Source organism: Microtus pennsylvanicus, chromosome 3 (genome assembly GCF_037038515.1).
Source record: "Microtus pennsylvanicus isolate mMicPen1 chromosome 3, mMicPen1.hap1, whole genome shotgun sequence".
NCBI classification, from domain to species: Eukaryota; Metazoa; Chordata; class Mammalia; order Rodentia; family Cricetidae; genus Microtus; species Microtus pennsylvanicus.
This window is the reverse complement of record NC_134581.1, coordinates 117,841,854-117,863,609: the sequence shown is the minus strand read 5'-3', so window position 1 is coordinate 117,863,609 and position 21,756 is coordinate 117,841,854. Positions and strand designations below refer to the sequence as shown.

Below are 21,756 nucleotides of genomic sequence, written 5' to 3'. Positions count from 1 at the left end.
ATCAAATGAACTTAAAAAGAAAAATGCTATTTTGGATTTAAAGAAGAAAAGGCAAGGTTAAACTATACAAATATTAATGTGATATAATAGTAATCTTTAAATTGCTGAAATGGTCACTGAGACAGCATCTGCTTCTTTGCTCTATTTCTCTGACATGATTCAGCTTCTTCATCAGTTCCTCTTTAGTACTTTATGTGGGATTTCCCTCTGTGTTCTGTGATTACATTGAATGTCCATGTCATTGGTGTCAAGAATATCATCCATTTTAGAATGATCCTTACAAGTTTTCTAGAGAGTGCCAGTTGCTTTATGACTATATTAGGGGCCTGTTTCCCTACATTATGTTCCAATTTTGGTTGTATAAAACTTTTAATACAGCTTTCTAAGATGCAATAGGCATTTCTTAACTTCTCCAGAACTTTGAGATAAAATGGCATGGATCTTGCCCTAAAAATTTCAATCAATGAAGTTATTTAGATACTTTTTGTAATATACATAAAAATCCAAGGACCATTTAGAGTTCTTTAATGTAAACTGTGGTCACATCAATGTGATATTTCATTAAGTGCTCCCAGGAGAGGCTCTTAAAACTTCAGTCTTTAGAAGCAAGATATGATGTGTTTTTCCAGCCACAAATATATTTTAAAGTACCAGCCTGTGCCAATGAAAATCCTGAGTATCTTTTCAGACAGGTAAAATGAGTTCAGTAACAGGAAAATCAACAAACTTCCCAATCACTAGTGAGAATTTTCTAGATAACAGCTCTATGTGTGTCACAGAGGTTTCAAGGCAATAGAATAGGGGTATCATATTTTATTGTTTTGCATAAGATCATACCCAATATCATTTGAGACTCATTCTTACACATGTCTCCTATGAGATCTTAAGCGATATGTCCTCTTATTTTTATAAAAAATTAAAAGCATATGAGAAATGTTGTATGAATTGGAAACATATGCCCTTCCTTTTTAAAATTATTGACTCAAAATGTTTCTTACATTAATGTATATCCATGCAAATTAGTCTTTCATTAATGAGACACAGAAACGGCTGTGGGTTACTGTTGAAAATATAGCAAGCATCTGCAGACTTACCTCCTCCCCCCGCCAAAAACAACTAAGTGTTATTCATTGCATACTTACCAAAACTAAGTCGACAGGAAGAACAACTTTAATTTTTCTCTTAAACTGTTCATTCAGCTCTTTAACGAGAACAAGGACAACAATGCTCAGCAAGGATAAGAGCAGCGCCTCCAGCTGAACAGACTTGATGTTCTCGAAAACATAGGCATAAATCTGCAGGAACGAGAAAGGAGCAAAATCAGGGTTGCCCACAATACACCAGAATGCAAATATGGCCCTAAATTAATTCCATGATGCTTTATTTAAAAGTCCTAATGCCCGGAGGATGGAAAGGTAGGAAGAAGGAGAGGGGCTGGAAGGGGGAAAGCCATGTTTTCATGCATAAATTTCTTTGTCCTTGGTTCTTCCATCCAACTCAGGTCAGTCTCTCCCTACACATGACACTGTTAAAGAGAACAATGCCCCTGGCTCCTTCCTTGACACGTGAATGGGCAAAGAGGCACTCACCTTTCAAATTCCACCACCCTTCTAAAGTTTAACAGAAACACACACATACAATACACACACACACACACCCATTTCAAGAGCTGGTATTTAATCGACATCAGATGCTTGCCTCACTATAATCTATCATGTTCTCAGTCACTCAGCATTTGTTAGCTTATCAGCACATATATATAAGGCAGTGCTTAGGTTGACAATGATGAGCAATTTAGAAAGAGCCTGAGTATTCATCCACTCCACTATAGAGTATAGGGATCACTACTAATCAATCAGTTAATACAGCATGATGGTAATAACACAGATTGGATATCTGAAGTATATTACTTAATGTGTAAAAAAATGATGGTTGTCCTTCCAAAACCAGTAAGCGGGAACTGAACAGGCTACAGATAGGAGGATGTGGAGGGAAAAGTCTGTGGAAGTATTTTACATCGAGTTCACATTTAAAGAGTCAGAACATAGGCTATAAGGAAAGAAATGCGTGATTTCTGGAAATGTATGCTCACGAAGCAAATACAGGACTGGGGGAGATGGCTCTGATGACTCAGCATTCAACAGCCCAGACCCACATCAAAAAGCCTGAGCAATAGCAGATGCTCATCAGCCGCACCCCGGAAAGGTGGACTGGAAGATCTCAGGGGCACGCTGGACAGCCAGCCTACACACATCTCTGAGCTCCAGATTCCGTGAGACCCTGCCTCGAAAAATAAGGCAGAGAGCAATTAGAGAAGACCCTGATACTGACCCCCAAATGCCTGTGCATCCACCAACATACACACACGCAAACACGTTCACACATATGCTACCATCAAACTATTTGTGACCATGAAGAAGTTACGATAATAACACATTAATATTAGATTATCAATGTTGCTAATCTCAGATGGCAGATAAATAAATTTAGAGAAAAGTCAAGGAAACAAATAACATTAAAGCCTGCATAAAGTTGAGGCCTTGTATTTATTCAACTAAGTGCCAAAAACATTTAACTCAATAATTTAGAGTCTTGTGAGTATATGCCTACCTGCCAGGTCAACTTGCATAGGCAGAGGGCATATTTTGAGAAATCTTAAGTTATGTGTGAAGGAGAGAAAAAAATAACTAACTATATCTAACCTTTGGTCTATATAAGCATTTGATGTTAAGCAACCTAATTTGAAAATTGTTTTTAAATTGGACTTTGTGTGTATACAGACTAATGTTTATCTTCCACCTTCTTGGACATACCTCTGAATTGTACATATTGAGCAGGGTCACTAACTTTCTAATAATTCTGACAAAGAAAATGCAGTGAAGCTTCGCTTGGAGAAAACAACTCGGGTAATGTCAGGTTGTTTGAACTGTAACTCACAGATGAAACCATAATAATACTAATGATAATCACAATAATAATGACGACAACCACAAACCATCCACTGTGGAATCAGATACACTTAGAAATGCATCGTAGAACATGGAGCAGGTAGTTTTGCTTCTTACTGCTCAACACTGCTCAACATGGCTTCATGAGAAACAGAGCATGCTTTTTCTGCCACTACACACTGTAAATGAAAATCATTCGCAGCGCCCCTACGAGCGACAGAAATCCAGTCAGGAGGCTGTACCGTGATTAAGAGTACTGATTGCCTTCCAGAGGTTTGATCCCCAGCACCCACATGGCAGCTGGCAACTATAAACTCCAGTTTCAGGGGATCCAATGCCCTCTCCTGACCACTACAGACACTGCAGGTGCTTGGTGCACAGATAAACACTCAAGCAAAACATCCATGAACATAAAATCAAAATTGAACTAAATCAATTTTTAAAATTTTTTAAGAACTATAGTTTTCCTCGGTGTGATATATCTCAATGAGGATAGGCACGAACAAGAGTGTCAGGAAATTCTCTCAAAATACATGTCTCTGTCCAGTGGTTTGAGGGTAATTGAGAATAATACTGAGATTATTCATCCAAGAGCCAATCATTCAAATGTCTTAAAGCCCTGCGTTATTCCTTATGCCTTTCCCCCATGAGATTTAAAGTATGCCATGACAAAGAGGCTCCCAATCCATACCAGATTGTTATGTGATGCGCACTTGGAGAACATGTGTTTGCAGTCATACAAATGACCACCCCAGAATGAGAGGAATGAGAGCCCCCCTCGGGGATTTTATTGTCTGTCTGGATTAAACTACAGCTCGTCAAACAAAGCATGTCTCACAAGATGCTGCAGAAAAGCATGGGGGTGGGTGGACAAGGACTCATTAAAATAAGAGCACAGGCATGAAGAGCATAATGGGAGAACAGGCTGGGAGGAGTCCTAATGACTGTCATGTGGACCCACTGAGAGAAGTCACAAGCTACATCAGCTTACAGGATATGGGTGGCACAGGCAGATCTGCGGAGCTGGAGGTAAGGACAAACGCAAGCGTTTCTATGTGATCACTTAGTGCTCTGGGTATCCTAAACACACGCTAAACACCTTTAAACTCTAGTCGGGTTGTCTTGACACGCCGGTACACACTCACTAAACTAGTTAAAATCTCCTAAAGGGGTCATCATTGACCTCTCAGAGTTCAGAGGAACAACAGCAATGCTGTACAGATGCATAGCCAAGTTTGTAGAACTGCCTGATCAACTTAATAAACAAGCTCGGAGCTTCTGGAACTATAATACTAGTTTGTTATAGGGCATATATGGAAATCCATATATACATAAACAAACCCATTTTGAGACAGTTCAAAGAATGAAAATTACATATTCATATCCATTGCTACATTTAATTTAAATAGATGTCATGTTTTTATGAAACACTACATAGGTATTTTTACACATACAAACACACACGTTTTTAGCTGAGTTGGCCATTTTTTATAAGTTTGTCTATTTTTTCAGTGATGGCTTCTCAACTCCTTGAAAAGTATTTGAAAGAAGGTAACACTGTTGAGCAAACTAACATTCTTTTCTGATATGGCAAAAGCAAAAATAAGCCTCTGAATGGGATAGAGTGGAACATAAGACTGAACGAAAAGGCCGGGTTTATATAAATGCCTTCTTTCCTCACTGTGGAGACTTAGGCTAAGCCCCTGGGGTGGGTCTGGAGCGGTAGCTGCATCCACTCACGCTTACTGGGGTTCTAGTTTGTGGGAAGCGATGAGATAAACGCTACTGTTACCAGCATAGAAAATTCCAAGTAACCTGCCTTTGGTGCGGTCGATCTGAACTAGATGATCAGATGTTTAGTATCAGATTTTCTAAGAATGAATCAACACTGAAGGCAGAAAAGGCTGACAGTATGAGTTAACAAAAAAGCCAAAGGCCTCCCTGAAGTCACCCCCAAACAGCTGTTTTTCTCTGCGCAATAGTGACCAAGGATCTAAGACCCTGCGTAGAGACACACTCATGCAGGGAGAGAATTCCAGGATGTCCACCTACAAAGCTCATGACACAAAACAAAGATCTCATGCTTAGAAAATATGAACAGGTGTTAAATACATAATGGACTGTTTCTTCAAGCCTCAGCTAACTAGAAATATCTGTCACCCGAAGGTGTCTCCTTTCCTAGCATCCTGGTTACCACAAAAAAAAAAATATATAAAGGAGGAAAAGTTAGTTAAAATGTCTTAAAGTATGAGAACAACATTGATAATAACTCTCCATTGGTAATTCTGAACTACTTATAAAGGAACCCCAAAGAACATTTAAATACATATTTCCATGCAAAATGAAACACGTAAACCCTTCAATATTATTTACTATGCGTGTGCCATCTCTGTACTCAGGATCTGTCGTGAACAAGATTGCACTGCACTAGGAAAATAGAAGTATCAGTAAAACCAGAAAATTTTGTTAAATGTCAGCTTTCTATTTGAATAGTAGGTACAAAGTAATAACTGTCAATCTATTGGTCTTATTTTTAAATATATATTTTAAGTTAGTCATCAGCCACAAGGCCAGGACTGTTTCCAGAGGGGAAAAATGCTAACTTTTACATATGCTCATTCAGGTGCAGACTTTTGTCAGAACGCATCTGACCTGATCTGTGCACAAATACATGTCTGAAAATGTGGACGTTTCCTACATTTTGGGAAGAACGTATTCTGAAGAAGGACCCACTAAACTGTTGTGATCATGTGACTGCCACAGTCTCACAGTGGAGAGAGTTTGCTGAAGGGTCTGTCTGGTGGAACACTGCTGCAGCTGGGAACAGTCTGCACATCTGCAGGCTACGTCTCCTAGGCAGAGTTCAGGAGTGAGGAAAAGAATCACACAATTTCTGGCTTTCACTTAGACGTGTTCTAAGAAAAGAACTCTTCTGTCTGCTCCGCCATCATGTCAAGCTTGTATCTGTGAATGGGTGTCTCTCAGCTCTGGGAAAGACAGAGAGATGAGAAAGCCATGTTTTCGGAAATAGGTGTATGACCACCTTACGAACACATTCCTCCCTATCATACCACTTCTGTCAAGCAGTGACCCATTTTTTCCATAAAAGTACATGAGATTCTTGTTCCTCTGTTTGTCTTTGTATCAAACCACCTGACTTCATACCCCTCCTCATAAAAAATAAGGAAAGTATTAATCAGCTGCATCCTCAATGCTTATGGATCTGTCAACAAAAAGTTAGTGAATATATCTGTTCTATTAGAGTTTTTGTTTGTTTGGTTTTTATTTTGGTTTTTCAAGACAGTGTTTCTCTGCATAGCCCTGGCTGTCCTGGAACTCACTCCGAAGACCAGACTGGGCTTGAACTCACAGAGATCTGCCTCCTCTGCCTCCCGAGTGCTGGGATTAAAGGCGTGCGCCACCACCGCCCAGCTCTAGCAGTTATTTAATCAAGGATGAATGCTCCTTTCTTCATCATTTCATGGCAGTCAGAACAATATTTCTAGATTGCTGCATTCTTACTTAAAGCAGCAATCAGGCCATTGGTGCATTTACCCAGGAGCCTCAGCTGCCCCAACATGACCCGCCATCACAGCTGTTTCTCGCCTGATGATATTTGAATCCAAGCTCCTGGTAAGTCCACAAATCCCCAAAGCCTATCTTTCATCATTCTCCAACAAATGTTTAAACAAGTCTCCCTGCTTCGAAGATTTGGATGTCTCCTATCAATTTTGCCTACATACCATTACATTATTAAGTATTTCAAGATCAGTACTGATAAGCTTCTTATAATTCTTTCCTGCAAAGCAGTGAACACAAATACCAAAAGAAAGGAGAAAAATACTGAGTATCGGTCTCAGGTTACATTGTCATAAGTACAAACAAAGCATCAAAAAGGACAGGAAAACAACATTCTATACATTTTTACATTGATTTCCAATCAATTGGATCTCTTGCTGGGAATCAATCCATTCACTCTTGCTTCAAGGGAAAAATGAAGTCTCAAACCAGAATGGGAAGCATGGTATGTCAAGCAGCTAGAAACAACATGGGCACACAAAATTCTCTTGAACCAAACATTCAGCCAAGCATACCACGGCTCACGTGGCACTCAGCCATCCCTTGTTTAGAAAAATAAGCTTAATTTGAATTACTTGAGCACTGGGTTTGCGGTGGGGCATTTTTCAGTGAACTGTGGGGGGAAGGAAGGCACTTAGCCCAAGATGGTTGAGTTGCAAAAATATTTGCTCTCTGATTTAGAATTCGAAAGTAACCTTGACTGTAAATGTCCATGTAGTCTCATTTGCTATTCCTGCACTACTGATTAAATCAGGCTGAGAATGAACACTCTGTTTCCCTTTCAACTTGTTCTGTCAGTTTTTTTTTTCTTTTGCTATATTGGCATCCATGCAACTCACAACAGAAATGTCACAATGTCTGCAGAGAAAAAGGGGCCCTTCATAAGCCACCAGAGTGTATTCTTGATGTGGAGTCCCAGAGGGCCTTTATCTTTAACGTAGATTTGTTCTCCAAATATAAACTTCATTTGTTCATACTTAGTTGTGATCTCATTCTCTATAAAAGAAAATGTTTCCTTGGCTCTGAGTTCCCTCTGACGTTTCGATTCCACTTTATTAGCATTCTTGGTTTTTGCTTTTGCAGTCTGTGGACAGCAAACCAGAGAAGCATTGTCCTTGTACTTCGGGGTATAGATGCACACAAGACTGTTTTTCATTTTAAAGTCTACATTTCTAAGGGTAGAAGTAAAAGCTTCCAAGAAGAGTCACTGGAAATGTGGCCAAGTTTGCCCTCTCTCCTGAGTTCAGTGCACAGAACTGCGCATAATCGTTTAGAACAGTGTTCACGTAAAGCCAGGCCAGTGAGATGAACTTGGCCAAGTTTCTCATAGGCTGCAGTAGGCTCAGCACTGGCGCCTTCTCAAGGAAATCCACATGTGCAAAGATGAACGAGGAATTTCTGTCATTTTTATTATGCCCTTTGGGAAAAACACCCTTCCTAGTAAGACATACTTCATTATCTCTCGGTTCTTAAAAAAAGCATTTTTCATTCTGAAGAATTAAAGCTTTCTGTTCTATGTTTGGAGACACAGCTCACTAACACAGGAGTCAAATGCCTGGCTCTGCAGAAGATGAACATAGATCACTTTCACTGTGGAGCCTGCGCCCCAAGACAGAGTGACCCTTCTAACATGACTATTGCTGCTTAATCCCAAATATATCAAAGGACAGCACATAATTTACTAAGTGACATTATCATTGCTGAGGAGATTTGGGACAAAATTAGTGGACAATTGTAAACAAACTTTAAAGTACAGATGTCCTCAAATCTCATGATAAGCTCTCGTTAAAAGTAGAAATATTTACCTTCAAGGTTTATAAGTTTCAGTTCATTGTGACTTTTGAGCTGCAAAGAGACTTGTGAGTTTATTTTATTGTTTTTTGTTGTGCATCCAACTGAAAGTCTTTTAGGGAGGAGAGCATTGTTATTGATTAATTAATCAGAAGTGTGAAGAATCTAGAGTTTTATATCTATTCATCACCAGTAAGAAGACAGTGATTGGCCCTTACTGGATAGCTATGATCCAGACTTTTCTTTTTTAAAATTAACCCTCCAGAGTATAATTGCCATCAGTTAACAAAACTGGCAGCCAGAGTTTAAAGGCGCCGTATCATTTGTTCAGTCCCTAGCTGTACCTATGGTCTAATTCTGAGTTTCTTGAATTCTAACATTCAAACCCCATTGTCACTTCTATGAGAAGAAAACAACAACAGATTAATTAGTTACCTGGTCCTAATAAAGTCATGGAAACTAAAAGTTAACCCAGAACAAAAGTTAATTTTTTACCCTTCAAATAACTGGAGAACGGATTACAATGTCCTACGAAGTCTTTACAAAACAGCTATGTTTAACCAAGGAAGAACATTTTCTAAGAAGCAAAATATAGATAGAAATTTGAACAAAGAGAAAGGCAGAGTTGGGCATGAAGGAAATACGGAAGAGAAATGATAAATGGATAAATTAGACCTAATTGCATCAATTCTTTTTATAACTGTGAGGCCGTGATGACTGATCAGGGCTGTTAACTTAACTGCTCCCATCTGGAATCAATAAAAACCCAAGCAGCTGGACATACCTGTGAAGGACTGTCGTGACTGGATTGCTAGGGGAGAAAAGACCCCATTAAGTTTGGCCACACCTTCTGGTTGCCAGCCTATACAAAAAGGCAAGTAAGAAGGGAACGTTCGCTTTTCCCTGCTTACCTTCACTCCTGATGTCAAGCTCATCTATCCTGAGCTGAGGCATTCTCTCACTGGAGGAAGAGCCTACTTCTTCAGGATTCCAATGAAGACTGAAGACCAGCTAAGATATCCAGTCTCAAGGATTCAACAACATCTGGATTATTGGCCTTTTGGTTGTTGAACTAGCTGCACCACAACTTATAAGTGATTATATTAAAGTGTGTGTGCATGGGGGTGGTGTCTGAATCTGGATCTGGGTCTGTGTGTGTGTGTGTGTATTGTGGTGACTTGGAAAATATGATCCCCAAGGGGTGCATAACTATTAGGAGTTATGGCTTTGTTGGAGTAGGTGTGACCTTGTTGGAGGAACTGTGATACCATGGGGGTGGGCTTTCAGGTCTCCTATGCTCAAGCTATGTTCAGAGTGATGCGTTCAGTTCCTGTTGTCTAAAGGAAAGGACATAAGAATCTCAGCTCCTCCTACTCCAGCACCATATCTGCCTGCATGCCACCAGGTCCTGCCATCATAATAATGGACTAAACCTCCAAAATGGTGAACCACCTCAATGGAATGTTTTCCTTGATAAGAGTTGCTATGATCATGGTGTCTTCTCGCAGCAACAGAAACCCTAAGACATGTATATATAAATGGATTCATATACTTTTTTCATTCTTTCAATGCTGTTCCTCTGACGAATCCTGACAAACACAGAGGGTTTGAGAGTTATTATAAAAAGCTTCTTATAAATATAAGGACCATTTAAATTCCAGGGGGTCACTCGGAGTAGCAAGCAACATTTATGAAGCTTTGCTCCCATGAGTAGACTTGTTAGCAACTTCCACCTACAAATCAAAGAGTAGCCAGGGATGCTTGGCTGGAATATGTGTTGTGTGCTGTGGGACAATGGTTTTACCCTGTAAGCATTTGTTTCTTGTACTTGTTTAATAAAATGCTGATTGGCCAGGAGCCAGGCAGGAAGTATAGGCAGGGTGACCAGGCAGGAAGTAGAGGCAGGGCAATGAGACCAGGAGAATTCTGAGAAGAGGATTCTGCAGTCTGCAGTTGTGATCCAGACACAGAGCAAGCAAGATGTGACTACCTCTCCAAAAAGGTACCAAGCCACGTGGCTAACATGGACAATAATAATGGGCAAATATAGGTTATAAGAGTTAATAAGAAGCCTGAGCTAATGGGCCAATCAGTTTATAACTAATGCAGACCTCTGTGCATTTCTTTGGGGCTGAACAGCTGTAAAAGCAGGTGGGACAGAAACCCAGACAACAGTTGTGCCAGCTTCCCATTACTGCAACAAACGTGATGCAGTCAACTGATGGATAGAAAAGGATTCTTTCGGCTAATAGTTTCAGAGGTTTCCATCTATGTTCATTTGGCTCCTTACCAGTCTGCAGCAAAGGCAACAAGTTATGGCAGTGGGCAAAGTTGCTTGCTTTGTGTTCTGGAAAAGAAAGAGAAACTGGCCCCCTCTCACAAAGCTCTGCTTCTTAAAGATGCTACTACTTTCCATAAGATTGTGGAACAAGCCTTTATGTTAAATCTAGTCCTTTCAGACATGTTTCACATTCAAACTGCAGCAATACCTATCACTCAAAACAATTGGAAGTCCTTCCTATAATCCAAGAGAGCAAAATAAACGCTATACCACTTCATGGATCTGATTTAAACCATCTGCTAAAAGTGTTCCACTGAGGGGAGTACACTTTCAAGCCCAAAGACGCCAATGGACAGAGATGTTACAAATTCAACTGAGATAACAGACTTCCTTTATTGTACAGATCAGCAGTCCTATGGAAGGAAGGAAAACCAACGTTGTAAGCATCAGGAAACACCTACTACAAACCAAAGGAATAAAACAAAAGAAGACTGTTTTCTTTCAAAATTGATAGTAAAGGTCAATGCTACTGGAATGAATTAGAGGACATATAAGCTAAATTTGATTTTTAAAAATAAAAACCAGTGTCCCAAACTATTAAGATTTGTGACAGGCTCATTATGCAAGCTTATAAAATATTCTATACATTAATTTATGCAACAATATACACCCAGTGATGTGTTCTTTTTTCTCTCCACAGCCTAGGAACTTTCAAACAGGATATAAGAGTGTTGAAAACTCAGAAGGAAGCAGTCAGAAAGAAAAAAGCCCAAATTTCATTCAAGGACTTTCCTCCAAGTGCTCTGACCAGATGACCAGAGCCTTGAATGGTTTCATCTTCTCTGTATTGTTACACTGAGTTCAGACCTCCCATTTTAGATACAACTTAAATAATCAAAAACAAGTTCAAATTTACATTCTGATCAACAGGTTCTCTCAACTGAACTAACTATACTAAAACTCATTTTCAACTATCCCGGTAAAAGTATCCATTGTGAATGGCTTAATTTTCAACTGATACTCAGCTTACTACATTTTCTTCTTTAGACAGAGTAGCACTATGCACTGTATGTTGGCTGTTAATTCACTATGTAGCTCAAGGTAGCCAATGGCTCACTATACATTCCAGGCTGGCCTCAGACTCACATGTTTCCTTCTATAGGATCTCAAGTGCTGGGCTTATTAGATCGCCTCTTTCCTGTTTGGAATCATGACTATTTTTGATACAGAACTGTTAGCACACTGACCAAGAACAATGAACCACCAATTCCAACACACCTAAGAGCATAGGATCCTCTGACGTAGGCCAGCAAAAGTAAGATTTTTAAATATTCTCCATCAGAACAAAGCATTGCATCTTCTAGAGCTAAGTAATGTGGATGAAAAATGTGCAATCTCAGCACACACATAAATCTGATGCAGTTTCTGTGTGAGGTCTTAAAAAAGATCTCCAAAGGCCTTACGGTATTTGATCTAGATAAGAAAAAGTGACCTGCAGTTCACCTTACAAGAAAACAATATACAAGAGAAGGCAATGACATACATAATACTTCAGGGAGCGAGTCCACACAGTAACAAATGGGGGAGGAGGAAATGTTATTCCCAAGTCAGTGTGGCTTTTTTTAAACACACTCCTGTAAACAAAGAGAATAATCAACATGCACAGATATGACCAAACAGGGCCCAGTTCTACCACACATATATTTTCTCCTCTGCCCATGTACAGATTAACACGCCATTCCCAGGCAGGTCACGGCAGAATCTCCTCCAATTTTGTTCTGTCCTGTAGACTGGGCGTCACCAAAGGTCTTAATTCCCAGCCAGTCATCTGATGGCTTACAGCTACTTTGGTCTGTTTTTGTTTGAGTTGGGAGCATGGAATTATGTTGCTTCCAGGCGCAGTTCCAATTTTAAGCTCTCTTGCAATGAATGAAGCACTGAGCCTGGATATTACCTAAGCAACAACACTTCAGAACCAACTGACAGCCCCATACCATCAATACTACATCTTTGTTACTACTTTACCTCTGACGCAGACAAAGGGACATTAATACAACGGAGAACTTTTTTTCAAATACCAAGTTGATAATTTTTAAATTTCATAACATTTACTCCAATTTGTGTTTATTTGTGTGTGTTTGGTCACTACTGTTTGAAATATTAAAAGTAGAGCTTGAGGAGGGCAAGGATTCAGACCCTCTTCTCATTAGTGCTAGGCACATGTCCCAGACACCACCTGTATACAGCACCATGAAAGAGAATTTCCACATGTCTCTCTCATTCTCACACTTACACGAGAGTGCTGTTATTAGCTCTGAGAATTCCATATATGCATGCATTGTATTCAGAATCTTTTTTCCTTTTATTTTTGAGATTATACTATAATTACTACATTTCTTCTTTTTCTGTCTTCCTCTGGCCCAGCTATCCCACTTCCTGACGTCGGCCCAAAGGACTTGACAGCCCACTCCACAGATATTGGTACTTTTTAAAAACAGAAACAGCCAGAACTGGCAATGATACAGTTGAAGTAAAATATCAATATGTTGAAATTTCCAGTTAGAAATTTGGTAAAAATATTAAATCATTTTGATAGAGTAATTCCACAACTTGAGACGTATATTACATAAACAATCACTGGGGCCTAGGAGATAGTTCTGGAGTTAAGGTGCTTTGGATGCAAGCGTGAAGCCTGACATTCAGATCCCCAAACAGTGTAACTGCCACGTAGGCAAGGGGCTGGCCTGTCATTCCAATGCTTAGAAGACAGAGAAAGATTTTCAGAGCAAACGGAATAGGAAATGAGCCATGGTCGTGAGCACTGGGCTCAGTGGGATACCCTGTCCAAATGAATAGAGAAAAAGGGGGAAACTTCTGAAGCCAGACTCAGTCTGCACATACATGTCCCCACACATGTGCCCACACACATGAGAACACACATACACACGAGAAAAAGGACCAAAAGGTCAACAATGTCATGCAGATAACAATATGCAACTGAGGTGAATTCCTGCTACAGAATGGAAGAATGAGATGCACCTGCAACAAACCCCACACTAGACGTGAGCCCAGTCAGTTATGCGCTTCCGTATATCTGGTCGCTGTTCAGACAATAGCGTCAAGATTAAGGCCAACACAACTCCTGCTATGACACATAGATATTACTGAGCAAACAGCAATGCCCAAAATTAAGTAAAGTGAAGATTAGATTTTTTTCTGTGAAGTTCATTACTTGAATGTGTTGTTGTTGTTGTTATTGCTATTGTTGTTATAAAATTCAAACTGAGTGCAAAGTCCTAAGCTCTCATGGATTTTAAGCCTCCAAAGAAGGCAGGAGCAATGGAATGCTATTGTGGAAATATGCTGAAACTGGCCAGCCATTTGCCTCTCAAGTTCAATTGGCTTTTAATAGCTGATTCTCGGCTACTGGGCTCCGGTCAGCAATACCAACCACAACTCTGTCTTGATCCCTCCTGGAGTTCACAATTCTGCAAGAATGTGATAGAGTGTGCTGTTGTTAGTGGGTCGAAAGCCCGGTGGATGGATTTCATTAGAACTTGGCAGTAGATCTGACTCACAAAAATACACGACCACTTTTTCTCACCAGTCAACTTCTACTGTTATTCACTACATAAGAAATGAGTACCAAAATAAGTAGATTGTGCTCATTAAACTAGTTTCATATACTAATCACACTTAAGACATCCTTTTTTTACTCAGTACTGAAGTAGGCTAAATTCAATTTTGTGAAACAGGTACTCAAATCACACAAACAGAGACACTTAGAAAACTTACATAAAAGAATCCCAGTGGTCCAGATATGTATGGCATTTTAATTCCCAAGAGATACTTGACTTGTGAAGTGACAACATGGGTGGCGGCCCCCGTGGTCATCGCACTGATCACAGGCTCTGTAACCAGGAACGTGGCACTGCCCAGCTGCAGCACAAACATAGCCACCTAAAAGGACAGAGGAGAGTTGGCCGTCACATTCAGGTGACATCCTCCAAGTTCCTAAAGAGGTGAATGCTAGACACATTTTTGTTTATAGATGCATAGTGAATTGGGGAATGGGTTTCTTTAAGTTGATCTATTCAGTATTTGTGTGTTTTGAGAATATTACAAGGTTTAATAGTGTCCCAAGTTTTACTAAGTACAGTATGCATGGTTTCATCAAAATTAGCCCAACAGTTTTCTCTCTGAATGTTGACCATTCTTTTCCTTATTGTGCTGCTGGGAATGCAGTCATCAGATCTGACCAGGCTTCTGCATTAATTCCTACTGGAGTTCACAATACTGGAAAAAATGCAATAAAACAAACTGTTGTTTAACTGTGCTGCAAAATTAGGAAACTATTTCCTTTAAAGGTAAAGAGAAAGATGTACTAGAATAACACGTGCATCTCTGTGAAAGAAAAATCAAATTCGCATTAACATACAAAATTTTCAAAGTATCAGAAAGAATCATGATTCACCACTTGATACCCAATAAATGTATAACTTCAAAGGCATTGAGGAAAGAACTTCTTCCCTGACCTTCTGAAAAGCTTGATAAGATATCCTGAGCTCTAAAGGCTAATGCTTCTTAAGAAGACAGCAGACCTGTCTTCAGGTAGGAATACAGATAGGGACAGATGATACAGATAGATGAGAATACAGACCGGGAGGGAATACAGACAGAGATGGGAATAGGGATGGAAATACAGATAGAGACAGTGTCTTAGTTAGGGTTTCTATTGCTGTGGAGAGACACCGTGACCACAGCAACTCTTAGAAAGGAAAACATTTAGCTGGGAGTGGGGCAGCTTCCAGTTTCAGAGGTTTAGTCCATTATCATCATGGTAGGACCTGGTGGCATGCAGACAGACATGGTGCTGGAGCTGAGAGACCTGAATCTTCATCAGCAGCCAACAGCAAGTGGTCTGAGACACTGAGTGTGGCTTGAGCATATATGAGACCTCAGAGCCCACCCCCACAGTGACACACTTCCTCCAACAACACCACACCTACTCCAACAATGCTACACCTCCTAATACTGCCACTTTCTATGAACACACACATGGGGAGCAATTACATTCAAACCACCACAGCTGGGTACTACAGAGAGAGAGAGAGAGAGAGAGAGAGAGAGAGAGAGAGAGAGAGAGAGAGAGAGAGAGAGAAGAGAGAGAGAGAGAGAGAGAGAGAGAGAGAGAGAGAGAGAGAGAACAGATGGAGATGGAGAATAGGGATGTGTGTAAAGAAGCAGGACTTTATAGAAATCACTATAAAAAGTTTCCTTAAACACCTTTTTATGACTACCAGCATTGCTGTGGGACAATGGTTTTACCCTGTAAACATTTGTTTCTTGTATTTGTTTAATAAAATGCTGACTGGCCAGTAGCCAGGCAAGAAGTATAGGCAGAGTGACCAGGCAGGAAGTAGAGGCAGGGCAATAAGAACAGAAGAATTCTGGGAAGAAAATTCTGCAGTCTACAATCATGATCTTGACACAGAGCAAGCAAGATGTGACTGCCTCGCCAAAAAGTACCAAGACACGTAGCTAACACAGACAAGAATAATGGGCTAATATAGGTTATAAGAGTTAATAAGAAGCCTGAGCTAATGGGCCAATCGGTTTATAACTAATGTAGATCTCTGTGGGATTTCTTTGGGACTTAACGACTGCAGGAACCTGGCAGGACAGAAACCTCAAACAATACATCATATTCTCTTTCAAAATGAGCTCATAAGGCAAAAACATGCTCCTGCCATTTCTAGGATTGTATCTTTTGCCAGAGGAAATAGTAAGGGGGCTTTAAGAAGTTCTTTGACCATTTAAACTCAGTCACAGAATCAGTAAAAAGTAACATCTATTAGTTCAAAAGTAACACTAGATTATATTTGTGAGTATCCCTTCCAGAAAAAAAGAAACAAGTAATGGTTTAATAATAGTATCTAGGTCAAGTCCTAAAATTCCTGTTGGAAAATGAAATTAAGAAAAGACCAGAAAGAAAAATAGCAGAGAAATTTCCTGCAATCCAAAGGTTAACAGTGAGACTTAGACGTTCAAAATGTTATCTGCTACCACCAGAACATAAATTACAAAATGCATGACATCTATATTATGATAGCATCGCAATTCATGTTTGGCTGCCAGCAATAATGCTCTCATATAAAGTGGAGTTTCCTGGGCAGAAGCTGGAACATTAGCTTTACGGTCCTCTTTTCTCCCACATCCTAAATATATGGTTGTAGAAAATCTACTTCAGTTCTTTGAACTGAATCATCATCCGTAAGTTATTAGAATGATGTGTGTGCCCTGTCCATCTTTTCGGGCTGTGGCAAGGTGCATATAAAATAATACATGATACGCAGAAATCCTTAAATAAATAAATAAATTTAAAAAATAAATAAATAAATAAAATAAAAAAATAATACATGATAATGCTTTGAAACCTGTAAATCATGCAGGATGGGAAATACAGAAAGATGTCATGAAGTATTTTACATATCTGTTCTGCACAGAAAACAAGCTATTAGTTTTAAAGATGCAGATATGGCCACATCATATTTTTCAACCCTGGAAGCTTTGATAGAATGTGAGTGCATTGGAATTCTTGTGGCTTAGCAGCCACCTTTCATTCAATATCTGATAAGAGAAGAGAGAGAGGCATCAAGACAGAAATGAGGCCAGTTCCACTGCCAACACAGGAAGAAAAGGCTATGGCTTCTGTTACTATGCTTTGTTTTAAAAAGCCTTGTGTCAGTTCGGAAAGTAGCAACAAGACCCTGTTGGAAACTCCAATGCAACCAAGCTTACGTGGGCACTAAAAGAACAAAGTGATCTTTGTGGCCTCTCTTGACTCTTGACATAGTCTGTTGAGTTTATTCTGAAAACACAATCTAGAAAGACACTGAACCAAGAATTCCCAAGTATCTCTGTATAAGCAAGATCACAAATTCCCACTTAGGGCACTAACTCTTTTAGGTCATGATGGAGAAATTAGCATTTTATTAAACTCCAAAGAACACCAGCTTTGCATCTTCGTTTTATCTAAATGAATCATACAAGTAGTTCATTCACACCTTTAAAACTCTGGAAGCTATTCACATAAATAAAAGGCTATGCTCCCCTGGAAGGCTGAGAAGCTCCCCTCTGTGTGCTTAGGAGCTAATCATTTAGCAAACTCTTAGAAGGCTTTGCAGGACCGTCAACACTTCAACTACTGCCTTTGCTTTATGTCCTAAACTACAAAGTCTCTTCAGATGGGTTCATGGCTTGCAACGTCTGAAAAATCTGAAGTGGCCACTAACAGTAACTGCCTAAACCATGACCTTTCTAAAAGCTTGGTCATTTCTACAACCTACGTTTCCAAACTGAAAGGTCCAGAATGACTCTAGGGTGCCATAAGAGTCCAACCATTTCAAATGCTGAAAACATTGAACTCTACTAAGCCATAGAAATCAGAAACAAGGGCCTATCCTCTTTTAAAACACCGGAACCTCAACGATTGTAATACACTACATACCCACAGATCTATGCCTTTAAAACATCCTGCCAGCAAGGGGCAAACATTGGGAACAGAGAGTTCTTGAGTGGAAGGCCAATGGGTCCCTCAAGAACTCTTTATGACATGGACCACTGGGCAGGGATTGAAAACATACAGGAGACAGTACTTTCTTTTGTCTTACCCTTTATTTTCAAGTTTTTGGAAACCTAGCTGTACTTACTGTATCTGTAGCCTTACCTTCTTAAGAGTGTCATGTGAAGGGAATCATACTAGTAACTTTTACTTAAAATATAAATTGAGGATTCATTCAGGTCTTTGAATACTTGAAGTTTCCACAGCATTCTTCCCAATCCAGATCAATGGCAGATACAAGGAGGAGGAGAAAGGGATGAAGGGAAGGAGAAATGGGCAAGGAGAGAAGTGGGGAAAGGAGAGTGTTAAAGAACTCCCTTTTCCCATCATCAAAACTGCACCAGTTTGTTCATGGGGGAGTTGATCTAATACACAGAAATTGGTGTCTACAACCTGAATGCAGCAAATTCTGGAACAGGGCAGCATTGGAAAGGGAACCCACAGGCTAGTCCAAGATCATCTACAAACTTAAAATGTAAAGTGGGGATTCTCAAGAATATTTCACTTGCGGCCCAGTATTAAGGATTTTGAAGCTCCTTTTACCAAAATGGATGATGATGATTGTATTATGGTTAATCAACTCCCCCAAATAGTCATGCAATATCTAAGGAGAGCACAGATTTCATGCAATATACTGCAGCAGCTCACAACAATACCAATGTTCTAGGCTAATGCTTAAAACCTCAAACATGTATTATCAAGATTCACTATCATGGTATTATTTAGTCATAGCTGTATAAAAACCATGTGTTATATGCAAATTAAATGCATTTCAGATTTCGGTCAATTCTTTCAAGTGACCTTCAGTCAATTTTTAAAGTTTGGTCAGGAAATGTCATTGTGATACAGCATGCATGGATGGCAGGTGTGGTTGCTGTTCTGGGTATCTAGCCTATTCACTATGGCAAATCACTGACTTGTCCATTGATTGAGTACTTATGGAACACTGAGTATGAGATAGGCGTAACACTGCTGCAAATTAGAGAATTTAATACATAGTTCACAACTCAAGATATAGACTAAGAAAAGGTAAAGTTTCAGTCTGCAATCATCACCCAGAGGAAGCAAGATGAGATTGCTAGAAAGGTACCAAGCCATGAGGCTAACACAGATAAGAATTATGGGCTAATATAAGTTATAAGAGTTAATAAGGAGCCTGAGATATTAGGCCAATAGGTTTATAATTAATGTAGGCCTCTGTGTGATTTCTTCGGCACTTAACGACTGTGGGAACCAGGCAGGACAGAAACCTCAGTCAACACATGACTTTCTAAATACATGGAAAAGAACAGGCAGATGTCCTCTACATAATTCCAAAGTTGTATGCAGATTGTCCCCACACCTTAATTCCCATTTTCTACAACATCCACTCAAAAACAGGCTACATGACAGTGCCTGTGGTCAATGGACTTTACAGATATATAAATTAAAATGCCAGAATGGAGCCCATTGTGAATCATGACTATAGGCTAATAAAAACTTTGCTTACAAAAAGAAAGAAAAAAGAAAACGTGACATTGGAAACTGGAGGAAGACAGGAATATTGCAGGAGAGGTTTTGAACTGTCTGCTACTCTTGAGACATTCAAGACAGAACATGCTAAGAAACCATTCCAGGAAGGGAGAATACAGATGTACCATAGTTCAGCTGGGTCATATTGAGAGGGCAGCTCTGTTTGCTTAAAAGGAGCAAAACCAGCCGAGAGGGAATAGCAGAAAATTCAACAAGAAATGGTGAAGTCAGAACACACTGTACTCTAAACGCAGTTAAAAGGGAGTTTCTCGGGAACAGGTGACATCACTCTTCCATACATTTATTAAACACCTAATTTTGCCAAGACTTGTACAGGTCTGGCTCCTACATCAGAGCCTGGCTTTGGTAGGATTGATCCAATGTTAGAATGTGGGGCAAACGGCCATTTAAAAGTAGGCATGACGGGGTGGCCAGAGTAAGAAAGACACAGCCCAAACCAGACAAAAAGAGAAGGGATCACAGAAAGTCTGGACTACCCCATAGGCAAATGCAGCACGTGTTTGCCAAACATAGTTTGACCTTGAGTGCCACAGAATGTATCAGAAATCCGCTTGCCTTGAGAGTTTTTCTATTACACTTACGTGGTTGAAGAATATGCCATAATATATTGGGTGGTCAGACCTTTCCTGCCATAGTAAGAGACCATGAGGGTCGGAGCTATCAGGGATTTACTGCTTGGCTCTTCTGCCTTCCTTTCTACTCCAGCCAAATGACAACATGGAGTCAGCTGGAAGGATGGAGGTGTCATGTTACTAAGAGACGGGAGTGTACCAAGTTGAAACATAGCATGGCTGTAATTTTGAATTTCTATCATGTATGGGAATAATTGTGAACAGAAGAAGTAGGAAGTAGGGGATTCTGCTGACTCAGCTGGTATATTTAAAAAGAATAGGTCAAATAGAATATATGACGAAATTAGAAAATTCTAAGCTTTGTTAACCTGCCATAAAATTTGAAAGATAAAGAATGATTTCCTGTCTTTTAGTTTAAAGGGGGGGGGCAAAAAAGAGCAAATCTGAAAAGGTAAAAAAAAAACAATCATTTAATTTTGATTATTTAACATAGTGAAGCCACTAACATTTAATTGACCTTTCCCCCCTTTAATTTCTCTAACTCATGGCTATAGGGCACCAGCTGCTGGGATTAGGGAAGTAAACAGTCTATGTTTCACAGAGGCCCACAATGCATGGTGGAAGGCAAACATGCAAATACTGTTTTCTGATGTGAAGAAGCCTTAGAAGGAAGGGAGAGAGCAGTGCCTTATGGGAACACAAAGTTGCGTGACCGCCTCCATCAATAGGGAAGAGGCCGACTAGTGGCTGGAGAGAGACGTTCACCAGCCCACTGAGCAGCTGAGCAAGCAAGGAACCCAGATTTCTACCCACTTCACAGTGTGAGCCGGGAGCACAGGCTGTTGGAACTGTTCAGGAAGTGACATATTGGAATGAGCAAGAAGAGGGCTGAGCCAGAAATTGGTGGCTTTGCTGTCCCTCTTCCCTTTCTCAATATCAGCCTAGAAAGCAGAGTCTGGTAGCACCCACCTGCAGTCCCAGCACTGGGCAGACCAAAGCAACGCAGCAAGTTCAAAGACAGCTTGAGCTACAGAGTGAGAACTTGTCTCAAAAATAAATAAATAAGACTGTAAGCTGTGCAAGACAGAAGTTATAAGAATCCAGACTGTAGTACAGATTCTACTATGCCGTCGCTTAGTTATAATATTCTGTCTGAAAGCCTAAAGGTGGTTGGAATTCAGTACCATACTTCCCTGAGTGTGGTCACCAGATTCTACCCGGCTTTAACAATAGTTGGGCACGCATTTGCAATCCGGTCCTGGAGAGGCAGAAAACAGACAGATCCCTGGGGTTCGCTGACCAGCCAGTCTGGTCTGTGTAGCAAGTTCCAGGTCAGCAATAGACTGTTTCAAAATTCATGGTGGATGCTGATAGAGACGCAGCACTGATGTTGTCCTGTAGTCTGACCACATACATGCATGGGTACAC

General features: G+C 40.0%; 1 protein-coding gene across 3 annotated transcripts in view; it reads right to left on the bottom strand.

The window, feature by feature from the left end:
* Window positions 1-21,756, bottom strand: part of Slc26a7 (solute carrier family 26 member 7) — a 109,454-nt gene that overhangs the window by 41,217 nt on the left and 46,481 nt on the right. For all 3 annotated transcript variants that reach the window (XM_075966933.1, XM_075966935.1, XM_075966934.1), the window contains exons 5-6: window positions 14,395-14,559; window positions 1,143-1,295 (exon numbers count right to left, since the gene is read on the bottom strand). In XM_075966933.1, coding sequence (XP_075823048.1) covers window positions 1,143-1,295; window positions 14,395-14,559 — 318 coding nt within the window. The remainder of the gene's footprint in view (window positions 1-1,142; window positions 1,296-14,394; window positions 14,560-21,756) is intronic.